Source organism: Pomacea canaliculata, linkage group LG6 (genome assembly GCF_003073045.1).
Source record: "Pomacea canaliculata isolate SZHN2017 linkage group LG6, ASM307304v1, whole genome shotgun sequence".
In the NCBI taxonomy this organism is placed as follows: Eukaryota; Metazoa; Mollusca; class Gastropoda; order Architaenioglossa; family Ampullariidae; genus Pomacea; species Pomacea canaliculata.
The window spans coordinates 22,229,077-22,256,195 of NC_037595.1; the positions used below are offsets into that span (position 1 = coordinate 22,229,077).

At 39.7% G+C, this 27,119-nt stretch overlaps 1 protein-coding gene across 1 annotated transcript in view; it reads left to right on the forward strand.

Moving 5' to 3' along the window:
- Window positions 1–27,119, forward strand: part of LOC112566248 (glutamate receptor ionotropic, kainate 2-like) — a 100,432-nt gene that overhangs the window by 63,607 nt on the left and 9,706 nt on the right. Inside the window, 7 exon segments of the mRNA XM_025242299.1 lie at window positions 1,558–1,713; window positions 21,915–22,090; window positions 22,092–22,167; window positions 24,791–24,972; window positions 25,326–25,379; window positions 26,145–26,184; window positions 26,187–26,311. Coding sequence (XP_025098084.1) covers window positions 1,558–1,713; window positions 21,915–22,090; window positions 22,092–22,167; window positions 24,791–24,972; window positions 25,326–25,379; window positions 26,145–26,184; window positions 26,187–26,311 — 809 coding nt within the window.

The window sequence follows — 27,119 nt, forward strand, 5'->3', positions numbered from 1 at the left end:
TTTCTCCTTGTTTTGTTTCTTGTTTTCTTTGTTTCTCGCTTTTCTTCTCTTTCTTTTCATTCTGTTTCCTCTTTTATTTTGTTATCTATAATTTTGTTTCCTTTTTTTTTTCATTTCGTTCTTTTTCCTTCTTTCTTGTTTTCTTTCTTTTTAATTTTTTTTTGTTTGTGTTTTATTTTTTCTTTCCTCTTCGAATGCTTGCATTTTTGAGAAAAGGTCGCAAAGGACTGATTAGAAATTTGTTGAAAATCCGTCAACTTCCGTGTGAAACAAAAATTTAAAACTCGAGAAGAATCTGCAGCCCCTTAGGAAAACACAGACACTTTGATCAGGTTTCTTTGTAACCTTGCATTCGTGTGTATGCGTGAGAGCATGTGAATGTGGTAGTCAGCTTAACTCACCTACCATCTCCATTTCCTTCTTTTCCCTATCATTTTACCTTTGTCTCTTTCGTCTCCTCCTCAAGACAAATTCATCAGACATTGTCTCTCTAACTTTTCCTCTTCCTTCTGACTTTTCTTCCTCTAATTGTCTTCGGCATGGCAAACTCCCCGAGGCGGAGATGTTTCGTGAAGGCATTACCATTGCTTTTGTAGTACAGCGACATGGGAAATAAAAATGGTAATTATTTGCACGGACCTGCACAAACTTATATTTAGTCTCGCAGACAGGAGGGACAGAGAGAGGGACCTATGAAACGCCCTGCTTCTCCCCATTGCGAGACCTGCTCTCTCTCTTCTCGCATCTCAGTGTTAACATATCAGCGAGGATTGAAAGTAGGGAATACAGACAACACGTTGGAGACAATGAAGAGGAAAACACAGAATGACAGACAAGATTAGAGAAGGGGGAAAAGATAGATAAACGTGATGACAAACTAAAAAACAAAGGGGGATCAGATATACAAACACAATTATCAGAGAAGAGTGGAGAGTTTTGAAGATGAAGCTTAAGTGGATAGTGGCATGATGAACACGGGCTGAGATATAGGAATACATAGAAGATACAGTGAGAAAAACAATTTAAATGGTTTGGGGAAAATGTCAAGAGATAGAAAATAAAAGAACATAAAAAAAGGATAGAAGGTGTATAGACATGTATATAGTTTGAACATTGTTATCAAATGACACGTAGGTACGCTGTCTATATCTGTCACCAATCAAGTGGACACTATAATCTGCACCGTTAATTCTGTTTTTGACCATCATTCAAGCACATTGTATTTTATGTTTCGTCATTCAGATGAACTGTTTTGTTTTGTTTTGTTTTTTTGTTTTGTTTTTGTTTTTTGTTTTTTGTTTTTGTTTCCTCGTTCCAATGACATATTTTGTTTCTGTTTTGTCCTTCAGGTTCCCTTTTTGATTTTTGCCTGGTCCCATCTTTCAGCTGCTCTTTCTTGGTTTCCTCTCACTACTCAAGTGCCCCGAGTGGTTCTGTTTTGCGCTTCTTGTGCCCTTTTCTGTGTTGAATTTTTATGTAGATTTTTGTGTGGTCTGTTTGTTTCTGTCTCCTGTTTCTCTGACCAATCCAGATGTTTGTTTCTGTCTGACCAATCAGGTGCCTTGTTCGAGCCCGTGTACTCAGGACAGAGAAAAGCGTTCGAGCTGGCCATCCAGACCATCAACCTGCGCCGCGACATCCTGGACCAGGTGCTCGTGCTGCACGACATCGAGACTGTACAGCTGCACGACAGCTTCGGGGCGCAGCGCAAAGGTCGGTGCACGTGACTGGACCTCCATCCATCTCCATCTTCTCCCTGCTCCTCCATCCTTTCCTCCATGATTCATCACTGTCATGGCCCAACCGATACTCTCACATTTAGCTTTAGAGTATACTGTTAATTTTGTACTTACATTCACACATACTGGATGCGCATAATGTTACTTCTGTACTCACATATACTTGATACCTATGATGTTAATTAGTTCTGTAGTAACATTCACATATATTTGAGACCCTTAACATTCACAGATACTTGATTAGTACACTTAGAGTAATAGAAAGTGGACATTTGTACTTTTGCATTTAACTAAATAATTACCAAATTTTTGAGTTTTCTACATATTAAAACCAAATGTTCATTATTTGACCGTTATTGCAGTTTCTAATATATATATAGCTAAAATAGTATAAAAGTAATAAGGTTAAACTAAAACTCGTCACAGAGAGCACGCAGACCAGGTAGAGCGTTGTTTGATGTCACGTGATATGAAATCGACCCGGATGTTATAATTGTTGGGGTTGGTCGTAAATTTGTAGTCATGCTAAGGTTTAAAAAAAGAAACGAAAAATACAGCTACGATATAAGGGGAAAGGGAAGTCGATTTTCCGAAGGGGAAAAAAATATAACTCTTTTGAGACGGTTGCATGAAGATAAAATAAATAAGACTGTCTAACCAAAAATGGAAGCCAGTCTCAGAGAGTAATCGGCCTTGCAGAAATCTTATACAAAGCAGAAACTCAGGTAAGTAGAAAAAGCTTGCAAAGAAAAAAATAGGAAGATCAATCAAAGAATAGAGTGCCTGGCTTGTGTTTTGCTAATTCCCAAAGGGCAACAGATGATGGTAAATGTAGATGGTAAATTTACCCCTTGATTACAAGACAAATGATGTTGGTGATACTTTGCTGGTGGTGCTGATGATGATTTATTTATTATTACCCACTACACACCAGAGATATGTTGCTTTACCATGAATACCGTCCTATATATGCCTTAAAATGCACACATACACACATTTAACCGTCCTGTGCAATACAAAGAGACACTATGACATAGACACACCCGACCAACATTTGTAGGCAGTCCCCTAGTACCCCTCACCTATATTCTCTCATTCTTCTCGGCATCGCCGCCCACCTACTGACTTAATCCCTCGCAGACGCGGAAGAGTTTCTAATCTCGAGGAATCTCGAGGTTTGCGTGTGGATCCAAAGCAGAGCGAGAGCAGACGCGGTAACAGCTGGGGGTCATCAGTCATTGTTGCGAGCTCGGGGTCACCAGTCTCTGTGTTCGTGATCACAACTCGAGCCTTTCTCATTCTCTGAACAAGTCCCTTGTTCCAGCAGTTTTCCCTTTTTTTATTCATTTTCCCCATCAGTCCTTTCTCGAGTTCCTTTGTGTAATGACTGTCCTAGACGCTCCATATGAAGGTTGAGACTAGAGAAGGACCAGGAGATGGCGGCCTAGCCTTGCCCTGAGTGTGACTGCAGCTGTCTGTTCGAATCTTCGATTGGTTCCCATGTGTAAAAGCAGGCGTACACAAGCGTCGGGTGCTTGCTGGGCAAACATTGCGTATGAGCCACCAGCGACTGACCCGGACACCGTAAGCCGACGTGTAAAGGAATCGCAGGAGGATTCTGGGGCTGAGATGGCCATTGATTGGATGATAACCATTGCCTCATGTGGGATAAGGTTCCCTGTCCTTACCTTCTTTCTCCTTTATACCTCCTGACCAATTCCCGGTGTCTCTATCTTTTCTAAGAATTAAAATTAAAATCTAGGTATATGTTTCTGTTTGTCAGTGCGCGTTCCTTAATTCATCCATGTCTTCGTGCAAAGGTGTCTGTGTGTTGAGAGAGAGAGAGACTGTGTGAATGTGAGTATGTGGGGATGAATGTGTGAGCGCCTATCGACCTAGTCCTGTGTCCAAGCTGCGGTTTTATTTATTATTCCTTTTGAGTCAAACGTGCTTTTCTTTTACTGACAACTTAAATATTGGTCCACCGCAAACTTTGCTTGTGAACACAAGAGGGCGTGGACATCACACTTCAGATGACACAGAGGTCAGACTTCAACGACCTATTTGGAGATCGTGTTTCGCTCTGTTTTCTGTCACCTGTCATTCAACAACCTTTCTTTTTTTTGTTTTTGTTTGTTTATTTTTTTTTTAGAGCGTTCTTTTCAGCCACCCATCCCATGTACCCTTTTCTTGTTCATTTTCGTTAACCTTTAACCTTTGATTGTAATGTATATCCATCAACATGAACAGATGTTTATAGTTATAATAATGAACAAAAATTAATTTTAATAATACTTTGATGTGCTCCCAAGAAACATTGACATTCTAGAGCAGGGCTTCTGCTTTCTTGTGGGTAACTTGTTTTAGTGTCATGTCTGCTCCAGGCGCGCTACAGACATTAAAAAACATTGAAATAATGATGGCCACGCACACGTGCTGAATGTTTATGTCCAGTCTTCTTCCCTTTTGCGGATTCTTGCTGCCAGGATTACACCCGTCCTGTTAGAGGACATGTATTCGGGGTTGAAAAAAGCGACGATGTTACAGATGGCGCAGCAGAAGCTGCCAAGACAAGCAGATACTGGTTGAGCGTGAAAATCAGAAATTATTTTGACACAGGTACTACCAGGACTTGAAGACCTGCCAAAGTAAGCCAAGTAAATCCCTTACATAGCACGAAAAATCTGTGTCACTTATTTTTGTTTCAAAGCAATTTTAATTGTCACATAACACTAACAGCAATACCAGGAATAGCAAATTCAACTGAAGCTATGCAACAAATATAACAATAAAAACAATATTATTAGTGAACAGCTTTCAGATGAAAGTAAGATGGACAAGTACTAGGGACGAGAGTAGTCAAATAGAAATACAAATATCTTTTTCATCTTTCTCTCACCCTTTAAAAAAAAAACACAAACGACTACTCACATGTTGCACAGCTTAACTCTTCAGATCATGATGTCAATGGTTTTTTTACAAACTCCTTAGCCTCGCCATAGATTAAACTAGATCGACACCAACGGGGTTAATGACGGCAAAATCCGCCTTCCATGTGCCTCGTGCCACGCGCATTAGCCATGGCATCCTCACCGATTTTATCTTTCTTTTCTTGGAATTTCTTTCTTTCTAGTTTTTAACTTGCATGTGGCGTGTTTTAAATTGCCTTGTCAGTTGTCAGGTCGGGCTTCCGGTTATCGAGGGTTATCTCCCTTCATGCGCAAACTCTTGAAGTTTTGCAATTAACAGATTCACAGCTCGGTAAAAGTGTCTAGTAAGTGTTAAACGGTCGTTTATTTTGTTGGTAAACAATAAACATTCACACACACATATTTGTAAAACATTTACAGACCCATATTTTATATTATTTAACCTACAAAGTTAAAGAACAATATCGTCATTTATATTTAGACCAATGGGAAATATCAATATTTACATATATCATCCTAAGGATTGTTAAAATGTTTAAATATCTGATTGAGAGATGTCAAAGGAACGAGAAAAGTAGTTTATTAATGTAAAAGCACTCATTGAACTCGACACACGTTCCAACTGGAGGTATTTCAGTTTTGATGGGCATAAACTTTGACAACAATCCTCCCCCCATCAACAAAGTGCAATTAAAGGCAGAGAAGAAGTAAGATTTCTTTTTCTGGATGTTTAAAAAAACATGAATAACCTGGATGCCAAAATGATTTTAAATACTTCGATCACATGATTCAGTCTGTGACGCTGCCTCTAATCTCAAGTCGCAATCACTCCAATGCTCTCATTAACTGCTTTCTCCCAGAATGCACCGGTGATGAAACAACTGCGATTGTCGGCGATGGGAAGTAATCGATGACATAACGTAAGAGAAATTCAATGGCCGAGGGGCCCGCCTGACCCGTGCCTGACCTCTTGACCTCGACCTGGTGTCATTCCGCTCCTAAGTGCACCTCTGGCTGTGTGATTGCGCCCGGCATGTAGCTCCGGCTGTCAGGTAGAGTGAGGAGGACCACGGCGACCCTTCAACTCTGGGAGCCAGGAAATCGATGTTCGTCCAAAACTTCCATTCATCCTTATCTCCGAGCAGGCAGAAAGCCATCCTTGTTTGCCTCCAATTCTCGCATTTCTTGATTCTTCCTTTACCTCCGTCACAAAACCTACCAACATCAAAGTTATAGTTTTTATTTTAATTTTCACAAAATTATTTGTTTGATTTCGCTTTTTTAAAAATCGGGATCGATTAAATTATTCACATTAAAGGAAGAACTTGTAAAAACAAATCGCTAAAAATAGTATTTCCATAAATAAAAACTGTAAATATTTGAATCGTCGCAAAGATTTTTGCTTGGCTGAGTGTTTAAGCCGTTTTAAACTTTTTTCTGATATTTAATAATATTGACCGACAATTACCTTAAGATCGCTCGATTTTTCTGCTCTTACTCTCTAGGAATTCCTCTCCTCAAAAAAACTTCCTACAATCCTCATTTACGTTTAAATAGTTTTTTGGTTTTTTTTTTTTTTTGCAAACTTAATTTCTTGTCCAGTGTTTGACTCGCTTATGAGAGAAGAGAGGATCAATGTTAAAAGGGACACCACCCGTCAGCTTGGTCAATGCAGGCCTGCGATGTTCAAACATTTCTTTTAATTTAAATGTTCCTTTCAGACACTCAATTTCTGTGCGATGGTGGGTTCTTCAAACACATTCTATTGACATGGCGGGGAGAAAGGCATATGGGGGAGAAGATGGGTAGCGGGTAGACCGGAGGCGTGGGTGGGCATTGCATGAGGACTTGTTTGTGGATGAGGATGCATCGTTCTTTCTCTGTGTGTGTGTGTGTGGAGTGAGTTGAAGTGTGTGTGTGTGGATTGTACATAAGTGTGTGTGTGTGGATGGTTAGTCAGTCAGTCAGACAGACAGACAAATATTCGAGTGTATGCATGCATAAGAGAGACCAGGCAGACACAAAAATGACAGACCAATATATCAACAGACAAGATGAAACCAGAAAACATCGCACACACACACACGTTTACCTTAATTTTTTTTTTTTTTTACAAATCCACTAGTAAGCCTTGTATATATGTATGTTTGAACTGTGTTTATGTATTGTTTTTAAATGTCAGCCAATTAGGAAGAATACACCTTTCCTTACAAACATAACAAACAATAATTATGTATAAGAAATTTTCTATATCCCAATGATTTTTGATTTTTCTGTTGTACTCGTCTTTTGTATTACACAGACCAAAGATTTCATGCTGAGATTAATTATCGACAGCGGATAAGATATCCCTTTGGTGACAAGTTGATGTAAAGATAAATATGTATGGAGAGCTGGAGCGAGAGGGGGAGGGAGAGAGTGAACACAGCTCACGACGACCGGTGGCGGAGATGCACGACCATGTTTTGGAAAGGTCAGGCCCGGCTTGTGTTGACGCTGGAGCCTTTCACTCACATCGCATTAAAAGCCAGTGTACGCCTGGGTTAGTCAGTGAATAAAGGCTTTCAATTCTGTCCTTTCACCAGCCGTCTCCAGCTCTCGCCCAGTGTTTGAACTTTGACCCCACTCTTTCTGCCAGACACTTTCTGGAAGCTGCAGGCTTCAGTCTCGTCACACCCGATGTTCACTTCCCTCGTCGCTGCCGTCCTTAGGGATGAAGTTTAAACACTTTTTGCTGGCTTTTAACAGTAGAGGGGCACTTTTTTTGTTTAGAAACCATGTGTACTTTGCTGAAATATGAATTGACTCGATTTTTATATTGTTGCTGGTATACTTTAGTTCTGAGAGAAATGGATTGAAGGAAGAGTATTGACTAAGCGATGTAAACAAAAAGATTACCGACTTGTCCTCGAAATGATTATGAAAGAACGTCAAAAAAAAAAAAAAAAAAAAAAAAAATAGAGAATGAGCGCGTGTAAGAGAAAAAAAGAGGAAATAAAAACTGGGAATAGTTGTGGTTTGTGAGGATTACCATGCCCTTGGACTAGAAGGTCTCAGCCTGTAAACAAAGAACATGTCAGACAGACAAGAGAGAAAGAGAAAACACGTAGAGAAATGAACAAGAGCCGCAGTGTAGGAGCCTGCGCTGTCTCACGGAGAGCTCTCGCTAAGCATCCCCTCGATAGTGTAAACAAAATGTCACACCAGCTCGTGGTCAGGGAAGTTGGCGGCGCCGCTGATCAGGTCCGCGCTCCAGACACCGCGCCAGACGATTACTTCCCTTCCTCTCTTCCTCTCTCTCTCATTCCCTCAGCCCACTCTCCTTTCCTCTCCCTCCTCCATCCCTCTTAAGTTTTCCCAGTCCTCAACTCATCTTCCAGCTTCCTCCTTCGCTGATAACACTCGCTGGAGTTTGCGTCCTCCCTACTAGCCATCCACCCAGCATCCCCCGTCCCCGTAATTTCTTCATTCCCTGTTCCTTACCCTCCCTCTCCACCCTGCTACCCAGCGAGTTACACTTGGTCCAGTGTGTCCCCAGGGACGCTAGTTCCCGGAACGTGCAAGTCATTAGATCCTGGAGTCAATTGGTCGTCAGAAGGATTGAGGGTGGAGGGGTAGGTGGGAACTCTCCAAGAAGCCTAAGCGGTGTCCTCGCTTTCCCCACCAACGATTTTTCAATTTCTCTCAGTCTGGCAAGCAGCCGAGACAAGGGCCTCCATCTTTCCACCCCAACCCCTCGTCACTACCCCGGCCCGTCCCCCACTCAACTAGCCATTACCAGGACGTGCGGGGTGCTCAACTATGCTAGTTTTACTTACAGCTGTGTTAGACTTGCCTCTCTGGAACAGCTGTCTGGTAAGTTTACAAGGGAAGCCTCGTCCAGTTGAGCGACTCGTTAGCTCATCCTTTCCCCATCCCGACTTGTAACTTCGGGAGGTTGTACAGAAGGTTGTGGAGCAAGGACCATGGGCGTTGTATGACATCCATCAGAAGGTCTGCTGCTGGAATGATGAACTGCTAATTGGCAAACGCACGCTAACATTTTTAAATTAAAAAAATAAATAAATAAATATGTATAAGTCGTTGTCTCTTCCTCTTCATTATTATCATCTTGTCATATCTATAAAACGATGCTAGGCCCTAATTAGTCAGCGCCAGCCTGCTCTTGCTTCCCTTTTATTCCATTTTCTTCTATCTTCTGACTGACATGTCAGTGTACTTTTGGATGTTGTCCATCCTCTTTTTTTTTCTTTTCCAACTTTTTTTTTCTTACCTTCTCGTCTTCTTTCCTGCTCAGATAGCATTGAGGTGTCCACCACACAGGTAACTATGTTTCACAGATTTTTTATTATTCTTATTATCCTCCCTTGTCCCTTGCAAGATGATATTTTCAAGTCTTGCTGGACATGTCTATCACACTTCTGTCTGCATGTTCTCGTCTACACCCAGATGGCGCTCCTACTGCACATACAAACGACATCGTGTGGAGTAGAGGCTGGCGTCCATGATGGTGTGCAGACCTTTTCATGATCGCACCTAGACGGCGGAATCATCTGAGCGTTTAGCATCGACGGTGGTTACGACTTGCAAATAGTGTTTAAGGGGAGAGAATTCAAAATACATCAAGAAGGTAGTTTTCTGATGACGAGATGGCGGCTGTGCGTCTGGCAACTGGAGTTTTCTCCCCCTTGTTGCATGATTCGCTTCGTCTGATGTCGGCTCGCAATTGGATTATTACCGTCATTCGCTGTGGGTTTAGGAAAAAAAGGAATAAATACGCAACTTCTTTCTGAGTTTTTTTTTTTTTTTCTTTTTTTTTTTTGATCGTTTGTTTGAATGTACTTTTCGCTCCCCCTTCTTAGCTTCGATTGGTTTGTAGTTGAAAATTACCCTAAAGACTCGCAGAGATTGTTAGTCCAGTGTACTTTAAAACTTTGAAAGCGAAGTGTCCTTGATATTGTTGTTATGAAATATTTGGCTTTCTGGTGACATAGATAGGTTTGGCAAACATATTTATTTATTTGTTTTTCTTTTCTTCTTTCACTCGAGGTAATGTTTTGCGACTTTAGTACGTAGGAACCCAAATTAGGGAAGACCAAGACACATGGGTCGACATTGGTCTGGAACATGTTCTTTCGCCTTCACTCATTCGTCTTCTTAGTCCTAATGAATAACTCGGCATACAGCGAGAACAAGTAATCATCTTCCTTAAAGATCATCTCTCAAGGTTTCTTTGCTTAAAAAAATTAAAGTTAGTAAGAATTGCAATTAGCAGGAATTGGGTTCGGTTGAATGCTTATGTAACTCAAGTGCAACTAAATAGTTTGCAGCCACCAGACTTTAAGACTTACCTTATCTTTTATTATTTTATATAAATTTAACAAATTATTATGTCAATTATTATTTCTTTACAAGGTAACAGTTTCATGTCAGTTAAACTTGCCTGCGGATATTATTTTTTTTTTCATTCCCTCTTCCATTCAGAAATTTATTTTTACAACTGATAAAGAGCAGGTTAAGGGAGGTAACGCCTGTTTCTTCCGGTCCAAGCCTCACGGCATAAAACGTCAGAGCGCGTGGTAGTCTCGCTTTGGTTCCACCCGGTGGTGTGAAGGTGACGGTGAAAGCAAAAGACGATTTGATTGGGTTACGAGCCGGACTGCTGCAGGTCCTTGATGGAATCATGCTAAAGAAGAGGACTTCTCCCTGTCTCTGCTTTCTAACATCTCCGAGGGCCGACCACCGGGGCTTAGCACCAAACGAGCGATGATTGGCTGCAGCTACAACTTGATTGAGTTTTGCTTTGTCTCTTCATTCTGCGCTCAGTTGCTTGCTGTGCAAGTGAGTTAAGATCTCAAACCTTGCTCCTACAATTAGATATGGGATTTTTTTTATCTACTGGAGATTTTTCCTTCATTTTTGCATTGAAAAGTTGTTTTGCTGTTCGTGGAAATCATGGGGGATAACTGGTTGGTGAAGAGAGATTGCAGTTCTTGATAAAGTTTAGGACGTACATCAGACATTGTAAATTTTATGCATGCAGGAAAATTCATTCATAGACAAATATGCGAATATGCTCTTCCACTTTCTTGTCTTTCATTAGTATCATTGTAGTTCTGGAAGAAATACACAACTGTCAGCTATTGTTTGTAATCTACCTAAATGTATTACAAAGTATAATTTACAATTATTATTACTTTCCTTTATATTGTAAATATTTCTGAAAATATATAACTGGCTTTTTTGAGATTTATATTTATATTGCAAATTGTATTCACGTTAAAGTAATCAAGTTGATAAGGAATTTCATGGCTGACAACAATTTTACATCCACATCTATTTCATTGTACAGTAATACCACGATATTTCATTTTTTACGAACACCCTGATTGAATACGAAAATATTGAAAATCCTCTGTAGACAGCCTTTTGCCAGTGCTGTGTTGACAGTTATGGCGGACGAAAAGGTCCGAGAAGTTTGAACCCTGAACTTTGTGCGGCAGGTCAGCAGTAAAGGCCGCGGCGCATAATGGATGTCATTATCCAGAGACTGGTATGTTCGATGACCTGACTGAACACAGCTTACAACATCGCTGTCGGGCTCATAAAGGGACCGCAGACTTTCTTTGTTGTAGGAGACGGACGATGATAACAGGCATCGCCAGAGTCATTTGTGGTTATCAATACTCTATCCATGCTGCGCTGGTCATTGATTGGCTGGCACCGCGGCTCCACTCACTGGTGGTGCCTGCAGATTTCCATGAAATTAGCCAATCCAGAATTTTTTTTTTAAAAAATAGCTTCTAAATGCATTTAGGATTCATATCAGTTGGATGGTTGGTCAAGTTTTTTTTTTCAGGGATGGGGTTGTTCGGGAAAGTTGGTGAGGTCTCAACTCTTTTGTTCTGTCTACCATCCTGTCTTCTCGAACGCCTGGGTGATGATCTGAATTATATAAGCTTGCCTTAAGGTTTGATTATCTTGACTTTATCATTCTTTTATTGAATACACAGGACTTTTTTCAGACTGGACTAGTCTGTCAAGATGTTTTCGCCACAAACATGAAAGTGTAACACCGACAACCAGCCGAGCTCCTGTTAGTTACCACTTCCCAGCCAAAGAGAAACATTTTCGCTCGGATTGGCATGCTTGAAGAATCTACAGTCGAAAGAGTTTAGACCTTGGACTCGACAAAATGGAGACAACCGAATTGTCTGGCACTAACGAGAGACGGCAGAGACTGAAATCGGAGCAGAGAGCTCATTCGCTTATCTTCCGCCGCACTCGCTCGTCTGAAAATTACTCACGCCGAGAAGTCGCCGCTCGTTAAGCGATTATGACGCCCCCTGGAGGTGAGGAAACATTCCGCCATGGCTCCCGTAGGCTGGGCTCAGCATCACCAAGGAAATGATCGACCTGTAAAGATGTGGGTAGTGTAATCTGTTTTGATTGGCTGATTCCCCCCACTCCCTTCACTCCCCATCCTGGACTTACATACTTCAGAAATGTCGTTGCCAGCGACTGGTCGATGGACGAAGAGGCAAAAAGTTGTTTTGGAATCGGATTGCGATGTTGTGAAGCTGGAGGTTTCTTGGCTGACTTGGAGACGATCTGGAAATGGACTGCAATAGAACTGCTTTGATTGCATGGACAGGACACACTTAGCTGCGATTGCAAAGAGTAATGTAGCAATTAGTTGGAAAAGTTTCTTTTGTCACCGTAATGAGAATCACAAGAGATGCTTACACACGCGCTCTCCTCACTTCTTCATCTGTCTTCGTGTTTGTCATCGGGTTACCTGTCTAATGACGATTATGCTTTTTGAACGGTTGACTGTAGGTTCGTTTGTATTTTACAGTTTACAGCTCACCTCTCAATTGTACCCACTACCACTGTCATCGTCCACGCCATCATCACCACCACCACCGCAGCCTCCTCCTCCACCTCTTCTTCTTCATCATCGTCATCATCATCATCATCATCATTTTTGTGGTTTAAAGGAGACTAAGGGATGAAGAGGCGTAAAAGAATCTCTAACTTCACATTTGATATGATACCACATCTGTAACACTTTTTAAAAAGAAATAAGGCAGCAAGACACAGCAATGATGTATATGACAAAACCTATTGTAACTACCCTTCTTTGCGGCAATTTGAAGAGCTGAGTGGATAATATTTCTGTTTGCCACAAAGAGAAGTTTTATTTGCGACAGTCCAAGATGTCACAAAGCACAAGGCACTTGGATTTCAAAAGTTGGAAAGGTTTGTTGAAGACCACTTTTGTAATATTATAAATTAATCAGATCACGTTTACTGATTCTTAATACATTCATTTATAATTTTTATCTATATTCCACGCTCTCTACAAATAGCATTTACAACGAAAAAAGATTAGTTTACTCTCCAATATGTTTAACCATATCTAACGGAGCTTAAAAATATAGGTAACATTAGTAATGACTTTTATTGTTTTGCTGACATATCATGTACTCGTACACAAGCAGGTAAGCAAGAGAGTAAAAAGACAAAGTGGAGGATCTGAACTGGTTTTCATCCAGATGGATGTTTAATGAGCATCTGAATTACCGCTGATGAAAATGTAAACATCGTTCGGTCTTAGAAGCCAAAGTTTATTCAAACTTGGCGAAGGAAATGCTTTTAGAGAAGAATCTCTTTTTCTTCTTCTTTCTCTATTCGTTTCTCGATATCGTCTTCTCATTCCATTGTTTATGTAATCAAGTTTTTCTATTTGCCTTGGTCAGGCGCAGGAAGTTGAATCCCTGGAGTCTTGAAACTGAACTTCCGGTCAGGAAGTCAGATGATAATTGACGGTGATGAATGAAGATAAATCGTCGAGTTTTTCGTCCTCACAAACTCTCGATGCACCGTCGACCTTTGGCTCCTGTGTCGACTTTTCGACTTCTGTGCAAACCCTCCAAAATTGAGTGCTTCTAATCACCTCGCCTCCCTGCCGTCCTGTCGCTGTTTATTTTTAAAACACTCTATCGATATGTTGTAAATTGGAAAAGGCTTTTTTCTGTCTTTTCCCCAAATTGGAAGAGTTATACGATTACAAATTTTGTGTGTCTTTGTGATTATGTTTTCATCGAGATTTGTTTAAGGTTTTTGTCCCCTTCCCATTCATTTTTTTGTTTTACTTCTTTCATCTTTTATTTTCGCTGACTGTCTCTGCGTTTCTGTTTCTCTTGGTTCTGTCTTTCTGAAGTTATCTGTGTCTCTTTTCTGTTCGTTTTATCTTCTGTTATTTCTGTTTCTGATTTTTTTTTTGTGTCTTTGTTTCTATCTATGTATGAGTCATCACCTAGATATTTGGAATTAGTATCTTGGGCTGAGTTTTATTCCCATCATCAGGAAAAATATTGCACTTCAATAATCTTTACCAAAACCGAAGAACATGGACAGAAACAAATGTCTGTCCCTTCTCTACCATTTCATGTGTCATCTATTTTATGTCTGTGCGCTTTTCGTGTGCTTGCTGTAAACTTGTCTTCTCTGTACCATTTATGTGTTCTTCTTTCCTGCATATTGTCGATGACATAGTTACTGCCAACAATATCAGTTGATATTGAGCCCAGCGACTAACAGTTAGGTTCAAGAGTATTCAAGATGAACTTGATTTAGCTGTACATTAACATACTAACTTAGTTATCTGTCTCCACTCTCTGTAAACCAGAGTATTCACAGTTTTTTGTGTCTACCTTTCTACAAAGAAAGACTGGCTTTCGTTCGAAAGTTCGTTTACTCGCTTAACATTTTTGTTGCGAAAATGCGTTTTACAAACAAAGCGTTTTAGGCTGAGGTTATTTGAAAGAATGTTTTTGAGTTTACCCTATCTGTCTCTAAAAGGAGAGATAAATTGATTACTTCCGGTGGGATCAAAATTAAACAAAGTGCCAGCGGCAGAAGAAGGTTTTATAAGATCCATCAATTATTTCTTTGTGTGCGAGGCGCACGTGATTTCAAAGTGTTGAATTGGTTTTCGAGTTTTCCCGCTCGTTCTTCTATAATTCGTCCTCCGGCTTCACGTTTATCGACATTTTCTTCAGTTCACAGTTTTTTTTTTTTATCGAGAAAAGATTAGACATTTTCTCTAGGTCAGCTTTAAAAGTCGTTTGCTAGACGATCCTTCTTTGACTTCTCGGTCTATTATCGAGATGGGTGACCATGGAATGTTTGGCGCCTGACTTCCGGTAAAAGATTCCATTTGTTGATGGCGTTTTTATTACCTAGAATGTGTTTTTGAGAATACAGCCAAACCATCTAGAATTTCTACCCCTACACCTGCGATTTGTTGGTGTTGGATAAATGGTGAGGTGAACAAAGTGTTTCATGATGTGTAAATAAAAAGTGGTTATCAATGAGCTGGATAGTTAGCGAGAAAGTGCTTCCACCTTGAGGTAATTTCGCACTATGAGAGAAGAGGGATGGAGGAGGAAACCATAGCCCTTTATGAGGGAAAAATCCTAGGACCAGCTTTCCAAACCGGTGTCACATAGAGAGAGTGTAACCGAGACGAGATCTGAACCGCAAGCCTCTCACAGAAGTGATGACAAACGAGTGTTTTAACCACTGCACTACCGGGGGCCCCAAGGATGGAAGGACTCCTTTGGGGCATGGAATGGAACATGTAGGTATTGTAAGTGATGTTTATGTTAACCTTTGGGTTGTAGTGCTAGGCTACAACTAACCTTCCACAGTCTGGCTGCTGACGAACAAATAGCTTACAGTTTACTTCGTATTTTTTTTTTTTTTTTTTTTTTGTCGAGTAGTCACATCTGTCACATCCTACTGCTTACAAAAAGATAGGGCAACAGCAGTCAAAAGACGAAGAAAAGCAACAGAATAGAAAAAGCATTGGGTTTGAAAAAAAATAGCTTTTGAAAAGACGTAAAGAAAGATTACAAACTTGCCCTGAGTGGAAGCTCGTTGAAGACCGGGGTTCCTGATGACTGGTCGCATGGAAAGAAACTCGGTATAGATGACACTCCCCTCCAGACAGCTGACGAATCTGCTTTCGAAAGCAGGGAGAATGTGCCTTAGGTAAAAGCCTGGAGTTTTTTCTCTCATTTTTTTTTTATTTATTTTTTGCTCCTCGATAGTTTTTAGAAACACTTGATCAACTGTCGATCTCTCCCCACTGCAGACCCGAGGTTTCTAAATTCAGCTTCAGAGAAAATGTCAGGGCTTTATGCGAACTTTTTCAGCCGATTTATTTTAAAAAGTCAATGAGATATAGTAGATAAAAACTTGGGGATTATTTATAATGACAGTTCTAGCGTCGTGTAACATAGGCAGATGTCGTTTTTATTTGAAATGAAGGATGAATAAGAAAGAAGAAGTTTAAATGAAATGCCATATTGTAGAAACCAGGCTCTGGAATAGTTGATGGGACATAGGAAGTCGGTGGATTTGTCATGGAACCAAATAATCAGTGGATTTTGCATAAAATGGACCGGGTAGCCCAAACTTCGTGAAACTCAAACGAAGTCCATTGTCAGATTAATAATTTTATCATGTAATACCGTAATTTATTTTTTTTTATCTTCAAATTTATTATTAATATAAATCAGAAAATCGAAATAAGAAAAATCATCAAGTGTAATTTATTGTTCAATTATTAAAGCAAAATCTGACTCACAAACACTTTAGTGAGAGAAAAGCTTTTTGAGGTTTGCATTGCAAAGAGTCAGAGTCTGATCAGACGAAGAAGTTGCTGAAACTAGGCTTAGAATAAATGCAAGGATTATGCGTTGGACACGAACAGGTGTGTGTGTGTGTGTTGGTGTGTGTGTGGGTGGTAGGTTGGGTCGGTGGGTGGGTGAGTGTGAGTGTGTGTTGGTGCGTGTGCGTGTGGTAGGTTGGGTCGGTTGGGTCGGTGGGTGGGTGCGTGTGTGGTAGGTTGGGTCAATGAGTGTGTGTGTGTGCTCGCAGCTGTGAGTGTGTGTTCGCCTGCTCCTGGCTTCCAGTCTGTTTATCTTCCAAGCTCTGTCTCGCACAGCGAAATGAACTAAATGTTGACTTGCTCTCCAGTGGCAGGGCTTCTCATTTTTGCCGAGACAGTATTTGTTCCGGATAATCTGTTTTCGTCTTATGCATGAGTTGTCTGCGCCGGATGTCAGGGTTGTCAGTGCGATTGCACTCGGCAGCCACACCCGAGGGAAAAAAAACCTGAGGAATGGAGAAAAGTTTTGTTCTGATAAACACATTACTTAAAAAAGGAAGGGAAAAAACGCATTAACGTTTGAAAAAAATGAAATTACATTGTGTTCAAATATCTGCTTGAAAAATATAAATATATTTATAAAAAAATATTTTGTTACATTTTGATGACTGAGCTAATTCTAGATGAGCAGTGGAATATATATTTTAACCTCACACACATCGATGAAGAAAGAAAAACAACTAGGAAAAGAGAAATAAAGAGAGAGCAAAGAAATTACTTTTCTTGAAGACGACCAGCTTAACAAGCCAATATATATATATGAACCAGACTAATAAAGTGACCGAGGAAGTGACCTCATCCACACTCTTGCTCAACGGCAGTGACGTGTGAGAGGCTGCTGCGTGTTAACGGTCGTGTCCAGTCGCAGCCTCCTTCACGGTTGATCAACTGGCATGAAAAGTCAGTGGCAGGGGCCAGACACCGATACCATTGACTCTGTGATTTGCAAGCTCGCCGTCTCGCCAAGATGGACCTCACCCTCGTCCACGACCCGCAGCCAGGGCCATCGTCCCTTGTCTACCCGTGTCCTCGCACAAGATACAGATAAATTTATGTTCCTTGGTGAGACCACTGTGTTCATTTGCGCGACACTAAGGGTGGATGGTGTTGGATTTGGTACTAGTCGATGCTTAAATGGCGATGGTTAAGTATATGAGAGAAATATGAGAGCAAACATTTGTACAAATGCAGTAAACTATATACAGTCTGTGTACCCTTTGCCTGTCACCTGCATACTTAGTCTTAGTTTACTAGGTGTAAGCAGAAGGCATAAGTAAGATAAAGATATGTCAAGAAAAATAAAAATAGTGAAAAATAAAATTTGCATTAAAAAATTATGTATGTACATAAATAAAACGAGCGACGGTTTCGTGGCTGCTTTTTTTTTTTTTTTTTCTCACACGATTTCATTCTTTCTTTGTTTCAATCGTTCTGGCGCTTTAATAAGGCTTTGTTTTCATTATTTATTATTATTAAAATGGAAATCTATACTAGGGGCGTGATAGTCTGATCCACATAGTTAAAGATGAATATGGTAAACAGGTATGATTCTTTCTTATTTGTCGCGGGCGTAGGAGAGGTCCAACCTACCCGAGGTTGATGACAAAGTCCACTAACTTCCATGATAGCGCCCTCGCCAGGATGCGTTGTGCCTTTGCTCCATCAAAAACTCTCCATTGTCATATTTTTTTTTCCTGGCTAAAGCAATGGACGCTTATTTTTGGCCATCCTCTAGTGAACTTTTAAATGAATTGAGCGAACACGGGTTTGTGGCCTCTGTAAAAAGAACATTGCTCAGTGTGACGCACAATTATAAACAACAATAACTTTTTTTACACCGAATGTTACAAATTGTGTCCCCGAAAGAAAAATTGGTTCGGGCAATTGCAGGCTTTCAGCCTCAGGACAAAAGCGATATCCCGGAAGCAAAAGAAATTATTGGAGAGAGGAAGTGAAATAAAAATTTATAAAAAGAATGAAAGGGTTAAAACGCTGAACAAATTGATGGAAAGACGCTAAGAAAGTGTTCGGGAAAGAAAAAAAAAATATTTCAAGAAAGATGGAGACTTAGAAAGACAAACAGTGTAGTTCCAGCAAATCGGAATGCAGCTGATGGATTGACTGCAGGTAACCCCGACCTTTGGTTGTCATTCACTACTCGCCTCAACCCCGCTACTTCTCTCCTCCTTTCACCACGTACGTTCTTCTTCCTGGCAAAAGTTAAACATTCAGCTGGCCAAGAATGATTAAAGTCGACCTCCTCGGCGGGAGTTCGAGCTGGTGTCAGGGAAATGTTTTTTGTTCGCTGTGTCTCCCCTTTCTTCTGGTTGGCTGACGAAATTAATCTGTTTCCAGAAAAGAGTGGAGGAGTCGCAGAGAACATTTGTAGACAGACATCAAAAGAGAATTCTGACTATTGTTTAAAGTTTGAATAATCTTAAAAGTTGGAATAGTCAAAATTATTCAGTATAATGTCTATTATTTTAAGGGGTCGAGATAATTGGTAATCATGAATTGGGGGAGATGAAACGTCATATCCGGTGTTTTCACATCTTTCTCAAACCTCCATCATGTCCACGGTCATCAAGCAGAACGTTGCCCATCATGGAGGTCCGTCATGCCGACATGGCGACACGAAGGCTTACACTATCTCCTCCATCCCAGCCTCCGCGCATGCGTGCAGCGCAGCCAATGACAAAACGCCGACGCGGCGAGAGGTCTTGATTGCGGCCCTTTATCAAGGCTCTCTTGGGGTGGCGCTGCTCACTTTTTTTCCGCCTGACCTCCCAACACTTACAGGCCGCCCAAATTAGCCCAGGTTGTTTACTGTCCCACACTTTTGTGGACAGCTATTCACTTCAGCGCCAGCCTACCGTGAGTGACTGTCGGAATAGCTTTTCGTCGCAATGAGTTTTCCGCAACGCTGACGCGGAGTTGTTGGACACGTGATAGCCCCTCGTGAAAGCCATACATCACCGGCCTCTTCGCACTCTCATCGTCGTCTCCATCGGACTGTTCGCTCGTTTGTCATCTCTTCAGGACCTAGTAACTTCATTGTTAATTAAGGCCCAAAACAACCCTGACAACCGTCTCTACTCGATGTCTGCGTCAGACTGTTATTTTCACACCAATCACACCGTCTGATTCCGCCTTCATGGGCAGGACTCTTAGTCTTTAGTCTGGACGTCACGTGGTTGTTTGATAGTAAATGTAATGTTTTCGAAACATAGTACTCTGGGCCTCCAACACATAACTTTCTTCTACTCTCATGACACGGGGCATGGACGGATTGACATCTGCTTAAACATTAAACTTAATAATAAAAAGGGACATTGGAAACAAAAACCACAGACTAAACAGCATTTCACACCTACTATGGAAACTGGTTTTAAAGGGAATTCAACTGGTAAAGAAGTTATTTTACCATGAACATTGGACCCATTCAAACAGAAGATGTTAAAGTGTCTTTAACGCCTCATTCAGACATAAGTTTTATCAGTTTGGGGTCGAAAAGTTAGTAGTAAAACTACAGGTCACAGGAATTTTTGTGCAGGCTGCTTTGTATCTATTTTCAAAATGTTCATAAAAAGTTAGTCAATGAGATTCAAGCAAGAAAAAAAGCTCTAATCAGTGCAATACGCTCACAATAAATATTGGTGAATACTGCTTTCATGTAGATCGGCTAATATTGGTTAATATTTGATATTTGCGAGCATATTTACTAGAAGTAGATAATGACAAGTTGTTTTAAGTATGTTTATTTAGTCACCTGTGTATGTTTCAACCGCTCTTTGTGTATTTTGGACTTTGTGTCAAAGGTCAAACCTCGATATAGGGTCCTCGAGGTAGAAGGCAAAGCTTTCAATCGTTATTCAACAATTTTAATGATAAATGCTTCAAAGATGCCTGCACAGGAAAAGAATAACAAATTAAGAATGATTGAGTAGACCTATACCATCCTCAGGACATACCAAACTCTTGTCCAAGTGTTGCTGGTAAAAGAAAGTAAACTGGCGTTTGGCGGACTTTGCTGTCACCCACTGCCACATCACACACCAGCAATGGATGCAGACTCCAAGCTCGAACCCCTTAATGAGTTCCTCCACACAGGATCCGGGCCTCTGAAGACACCACGTAGGCTTTTGATCGCCTGCTGGACGCGTTAACGCTGCAGCGATCCATCAGCAAGGACCGAGCAGCCGTCAGGAAGAGTCTCGTTGGTCTCCCCTGACAACTCCGTGTCTGGAGTGGCATCAGAAGCCAAGACAATCCCTTGGTAGATGACGCCATCTACTGTCTTTCACTCACCGCCACTATCTGCTTGTTTTCTTGGGACCAAGCTGTTGGGGTCTGACTCCTGCAACACCTCAGGTTCATTGAGCATGATGGTCGGACAAAAAGAGGCGAGAGGCCTCTGAAAGTTGTGTCGGCCATGAGATGGATATCTCACACCGGGCGATGTCTCTGAGGGCACAGACTTCGTCAGAAGTTACCGTCTGTATAAGGCTATCGTCTCGACGAACAGCTTCCATCGTATGTAAATGACATGCATGTAAACCTGATTGTGTGATAAGGGACAAGCGGCGCCATTTGTTTCCCGTACATCTTTTGTACTAAAATAGTGAGATAGCTTTGTGTCTGGGAACATCGTGCATTTGTCTGCCGTTTTTTTGTGGCACAGTATTGGCATAAATCATTCTTTCTCTTCACCAAATCTTCCTTTTAAAGGGCCGTGAGGATTTCCAGATCTTACTTCCAACTACATTATTTGATGAAGGTTGCATATGTCTGCTCGTAAACGCACATTTACAAAATCTGGTCTGCCTAAGATTACGATTTCATCAGTTCAGATTCTAAGATAAAATAACTTATTTAATTTACTGAATAGCAGCTTTCATCTTCCCACATTGTTTCTCAGAAGTGCCATTTATTTAATTATTTATGGGATTTAGTTATTTATCTTTCGAAATGGCTGTTTATTTACTCGTATAAAGGAAGTCCTTACACGGGATCAGGTGTTCAGTCTCCAAAGCAAAATAATTAACGTGCTTTGGGTGAGGGTTTGTAGCCGTAGATTGAGTAGATACACATGTCGATTAACAGGTTTTGGCATTCTTCTTATGAAGCGTTTGCCAAGACTACTTTTGTGAGCAGCCCAAAACCACATTCTGAAAATCTTATTGGTTGTTTAGTCTGGTTCATTTTACAAAAAAAAATAAAATAAATAAATAAAAAAACCGCTAAGTGCAACTTATTTTAGAAGACATACAATAAATACACTCAGGTTTTTTCGAAAATACGCGTACAAGATGTTTGTATTTCAATTATTTCAAAATGAATACATAATTACAAATGAAGTAGACCTTAACATTATATCAGAAAAACAGATCCTTTAGGTCCAAATTTTATGACACTCAGTAACCATTTTGTTTACCTTGTTGTGACAAAAGAACCAACTAACGGTCTTTGACTTTGACACTGATGGTGTTGTTTCTCTTTCAGTGTGTCGCATGGCCAGCCAGGGCATCGCCGCCATGTTTGGGCCCATGTCCAGCCTGACCGCAGCTCACGTGCAGTCCATGTGCAACGCGTTTGAGATCCCGCACGTGCAGTGGCACTGGGACGCGCGAGACACACGTGACTACTTCTCCATCTCACTGTATCCTCACTACCTGACCTCTCAGCAAGGCCTACATGGACATCGTGCGCTACTGGGCCTGGGAGAAGTTCACCATCTTGTACGAAGACAACGATGGTTCGAAACTGTTTTGCTTCTATCGCGCATATTTCAGATTAGTTAAAGGAAAGAAGATCCCATAATGCCTCAAGAAAGCAATCTTTCTGATATTCTAAACAGGCTGATACATTGCTGATCACTAACATTAATTCGGTTTCTCTACAAGGTAGATGAATCTCTGATCCAAAGCTTCTGGTTGGACACTAGGGGCGCTGTAACAGAACTTGATGAAGCCATGTTGTCATTCGTTATATCATATAAACCAAATAACATGTGACGAGATTGACACCTACCTTTGTCTCAGTTCAGAAATCAAAGAGCTGAATCGTTTTATTGAAAAGAAGCAAAGTGAACAGTTTATAAAAAAAAAACGGAAATACAGTGGAAGGACATTGCATATACTGAAGACATCATTGCCTTATGAGTAGCAATATGTCGGCATTAAGGAAACCACCAAGAATTTACTAATTTTAGGAATAAAAGATAGAGCAAGTGAGATATAAATAAAGTCTTTACACATCCAGCCAGGTATAACGCCCACGCGCACTCACATATACACAAACAAACACACACTTCATCTGAATTTAGATCGGCACTAAAAAATATTGCAAACATAATATAGGAGTTTGCTTTAGTCACTTGCAAAGCAAATGATTGTAATAAAAGAAATTCACTTAATGGCTGCGATATCTTTTTTTATTTCAGTTTAGTGCTCTGTTAAATCATGAATATTGAACAATTATCAACTGAGTTGATCCTGTTGACCTAAGAATTCCACGACCATTGTATCCTGCGATGACAGCTTTGCTTTACAGTCATTGTAGTCAGAACAACAAAAACTCTGGAGTTTAATCACAATTTCCATGGACATATTTTCGAAAACCGAAATCGTCTCACGTGAAAAAAAAAATTCTATTGTTTTTTGATTTCTCTCAATTTTCCAAATAGTTTTTAATATTTAAAACAATAAATAAACCACACAAAGAAGCTTTACATCTTACAAGTATCTGTTTCACACCGATCTCTCTGTAATCTCTTGCGATTAGTCAAGGGAAATATTTCTTATCCACATTTTTACACTAAGAATGGTTACTTGTAGAATTCTAAAGTACCTGCTTATTGTAAAGTATATATTTATTCCATGGTTTATGTTCTTATTGCTGTCAAAAAATAAATACCTTTAAAAGAATCTAAACAGTTAGAGAAACATTTGGATGAATGGGAAATTCGCAGTGAATAGTTCGAATATCAAGTTTCGATATAACAATAAAAACCAGAATCGGCGAGGATGTTAAAGAAGCTTGAAACATGCGACTTGAAACAGGATTAAATGTGTAGAAAAATGTTGTCGAGAATATTTTTTCAGTCATTATTTATTCACAAATACCAATAAGCTGTCGTAGTCGTCAGGGTTGTCTTACATTTGTGGTGATGTCTTGTTGTTGCAGTCACCTTGGAGATCAGTAAATAAACATCCTGTCCGATTGCTTGTTTGTTCTCTGGCTCGATCTCTCTCTCCTTCGATCCTTCACATAATACTTCTGACAAGAAAATGTTATGACAATGGTGGATAATTCTACTGATTTAGGAAAGAAAACTTTAAAAAAATTTTTTTATTTATTCATTGATCTTGGTGATTAGATTGAGTGTGTTTACAGAGATTAAGATTAAAACTGAGGAAACATCTGACTGGATTAAAATAACCTCATGACAAAGGCGAGACAAACCAATTTACTCGAATTACCAAAGTTTCCAAGAACAACAGCAAGGACGGACTGAAAGTAATAAAATAAAGAAAAGCTACTTAACTACAAACGTCTAAAACCTTTTAAAAGTTAAGGAAGAAGTAAACAATGTTTCAATACCAACATAGAAGCCTCGAAGCTTCCCTCCCTTTGGCAATGATCACTGGATTAGAAGCAAAAGAAAGTTCTCGTGTAACCAAGAAATTCTAAAAATATTGTTTCTAACTTGGATATCGTGTCCATAGGGTTAAAGCCTGCTTTAGCACATCGGTATTGTCTTACTTTGGTTCTTTAGAATACATTAAATGTTCAACCATTGAACACATCTAATATATTTAAAGGCCGAAATTGAAATTATGTTAAAAGGTGCTTGTAGGTATACTTTTATGTTGTCGCAGTAAATGGCGTTTAGTTCTCTTTTTGAATCTGTTTAAGAATTGCTTGTAACTCTTGAATATAATTTAGGTTAAAAAATTAATTAATTTTTCTTAAAGGAAATTTTGGAGAATGCATCCATTCAATCGAAAACAATTTTGCACCAGAGTTAACATTTAATAAACAGTGTAAAATGTTGTTTTCTCTCCCGAAACGAACGATTCCCCGAACCGTGAAAAATAATGATTTGCTTTTTTAAAGTTTAGCAGATAAAAGCTTCATTACCAATTTTTCAAATTAACAAGAAGAACATTTTTTAGACTTCGTATGGACTGAATAAAAAGCTAAATGACCTGCTCTAGATTTTTATATTACGGGTTTTTACTTGGATAACTGTAGAGATGAAGTAATGATGGTACGTTTGAACAAAGAACTCTAGTCTGTGACAAGGACCGACCATTTGTTTTCTGTCCTTCCATGGTTTGTGCGTGACTTTTTATACTATTTTGACATGTGTTCAGGTCTGACGCGACTACAGGAAGTGCTGAAAGCAGCAGAAACCACGCCTGCGCAGATCACTGTTCGCAAACTTCAGCTGGTGGACAACGACTACGTCACCATCCTGAAGGACCTGAAGGACAGGGGCGAGACCCGCTTTGTCATCGACTGTAAGGTGGACAAAGTGCGGAAACTTTTGTACGCAGTAAGGACAATATTTTACTTCATTTATTAATTAACCATTTACCCCTTATATGAATACATATATATATAACATTATTATTTAATTAAAAATCAGTCCCAAACTTAAAGAAAGGCAGTAATAGACTGAACTACCAATCTTCTTCTTCTTAGACAACTTAGGATCATTCAATGTTTTTTGTTTTGTCTCTCTTCTTCTCCTTCCTTGTAATCGAATATCCTTTCGTTTATTCTCTTGTTTTTCATGCCGTATAATGGTTTTATGTATTTTATTCTTTTTTGCTAGCTCAGCTTATATCAGCTTCAAATTAATGCTTTTTATCTATTTTGTTTCTTATTTTTTTCACTATTTTTCAGGCACTAAAGGTTAGCATGATCTCGGCAACTTTTCATTACTTCTTCACCACCCTGGTGAGTAACCTGTAACAAGCACATAGGTTGTAAAAATAATGATCGTGTAATCATGTATATCTAAAAACTACTTAGCTTTGTGTGGTACTGTAAGAGAGAATGATTAGTAAGTTAATTTTTTTAAGCAACCCTCTGAAATTATATTAAGAAACATATAAAACCAATATTGGTTTATAACCTTTATTATATATCCTCATGTCTTAAAGCTAATTAGGCTTTGCTTTTGTTTAACACTTACTAGAATGAAGACTGATAAGAGATAGGATTTACCATTCATGACAGAATTCTGTATCTGAAACTTTGCAACTGTGTGTGTCTAGTCGTAAACAATCAGACAAAAATCATTACTATATTAGCAGTATGATCCCCCATCCTGGCACACGTCTTGTTGCTGTAATATATCAATTTTAATATTAGACACCAGAAAACAAATTCAAAATGTGTTTGTCATTTTAAATCCATGAAGTTTGAGGATTTAAAAAAAATTAATTTAATAAAACAAGTTAGCTAGGACTATAGATTACACGTGTCTAACTGAATTATAAAGAGTTAGTTCTATTTTATGTCTTACAGGGATGTTTAAAAATAATATTCATAAAATTTGAGCAGATAATTTGCTGTTGTTTACAAACTACCTCCCAGTGAAGTGATATAAAGGTTTCAGTTTTCCCACTCCAGCAATAATCCATTTTCTGACACAGGCTCCATTGATATTCATTTGTTTCACAATTTTTATGACTTTCTTTTCTCTCGTCTTCCCCAAAGGACATTGGCCTGGTTGATCTAGACGACTTCAGACATGGCGGCCGAACATCACGGCGTACCGCCTGATCGATCCCGACATCCCTCGCGTGGTGGAAATCAAAACGGAGTGGCTCATCATGTCCCAGGTGGGCGCCAGCTCTCCTCTGAGAGAGTACACTGAGATCGAGGTAAGCTTACAATGCTAATTGCCCCTTCACAATGTACGTGTTCACACCGAGGGCAAAGTGTCCCTTGATGAAATAATGGTGTCAGCTTATTGCCTCCCTTCCTCTCTCCCTCATTATTTCTCTCTCTCTTTGTGCTCCGTGTCTACCTGTATCTTTTCAGAGTTCAGGAAATGCCCATGGCACTTTTATGATCTCTTGACAAGGGGTTAGTCTTCAATAATCCATTGTAGCAGCCATTTCTCTTTAATAATCCATCATTAATTAATAAGCCAGTATAAAAAGTCATCAGCCAAAGACCTTGTATGTCCTCACCTCCGTCATTACCAGTAAGTAGTCTTTACATCCTCTTCAAAATCTGTATAATTTCAGGAAACTGCGTGACATAATTTTTGTGCTTTTTTGAGGATGAGGGGGGAGAGTATGTAAAAATATTGAGAAATCAGACGGTGATCTTTTTCATTAAGACACCATACTAATGTGCATGCTTCAAAGCTTGCTTCTTTTGTCTACATAACATAACCTTAGAGTTGCATTTGAGTTAGAAAAATAAATGTAAAGTCAAAGCAATAACCATTCCTCCCAAGCACTCAAACATAAGCTTTGAAAACATCTCATGATGTCCTTGCCTGTCGGTCAACCACCCCACCCTTGTCAAAAAAAAATTCAGTTACTGGTTCTAAGATCAACTTGCTTTAAATTTCTTGGGTTTCTTTTACGTGAATACCACGTAGACAGCTGCTTAAAAATATCCACAGAATTTAAAAAGTTGGTTAAATTCTTACATTTTGTAATTTGTGATTTTTTTCCC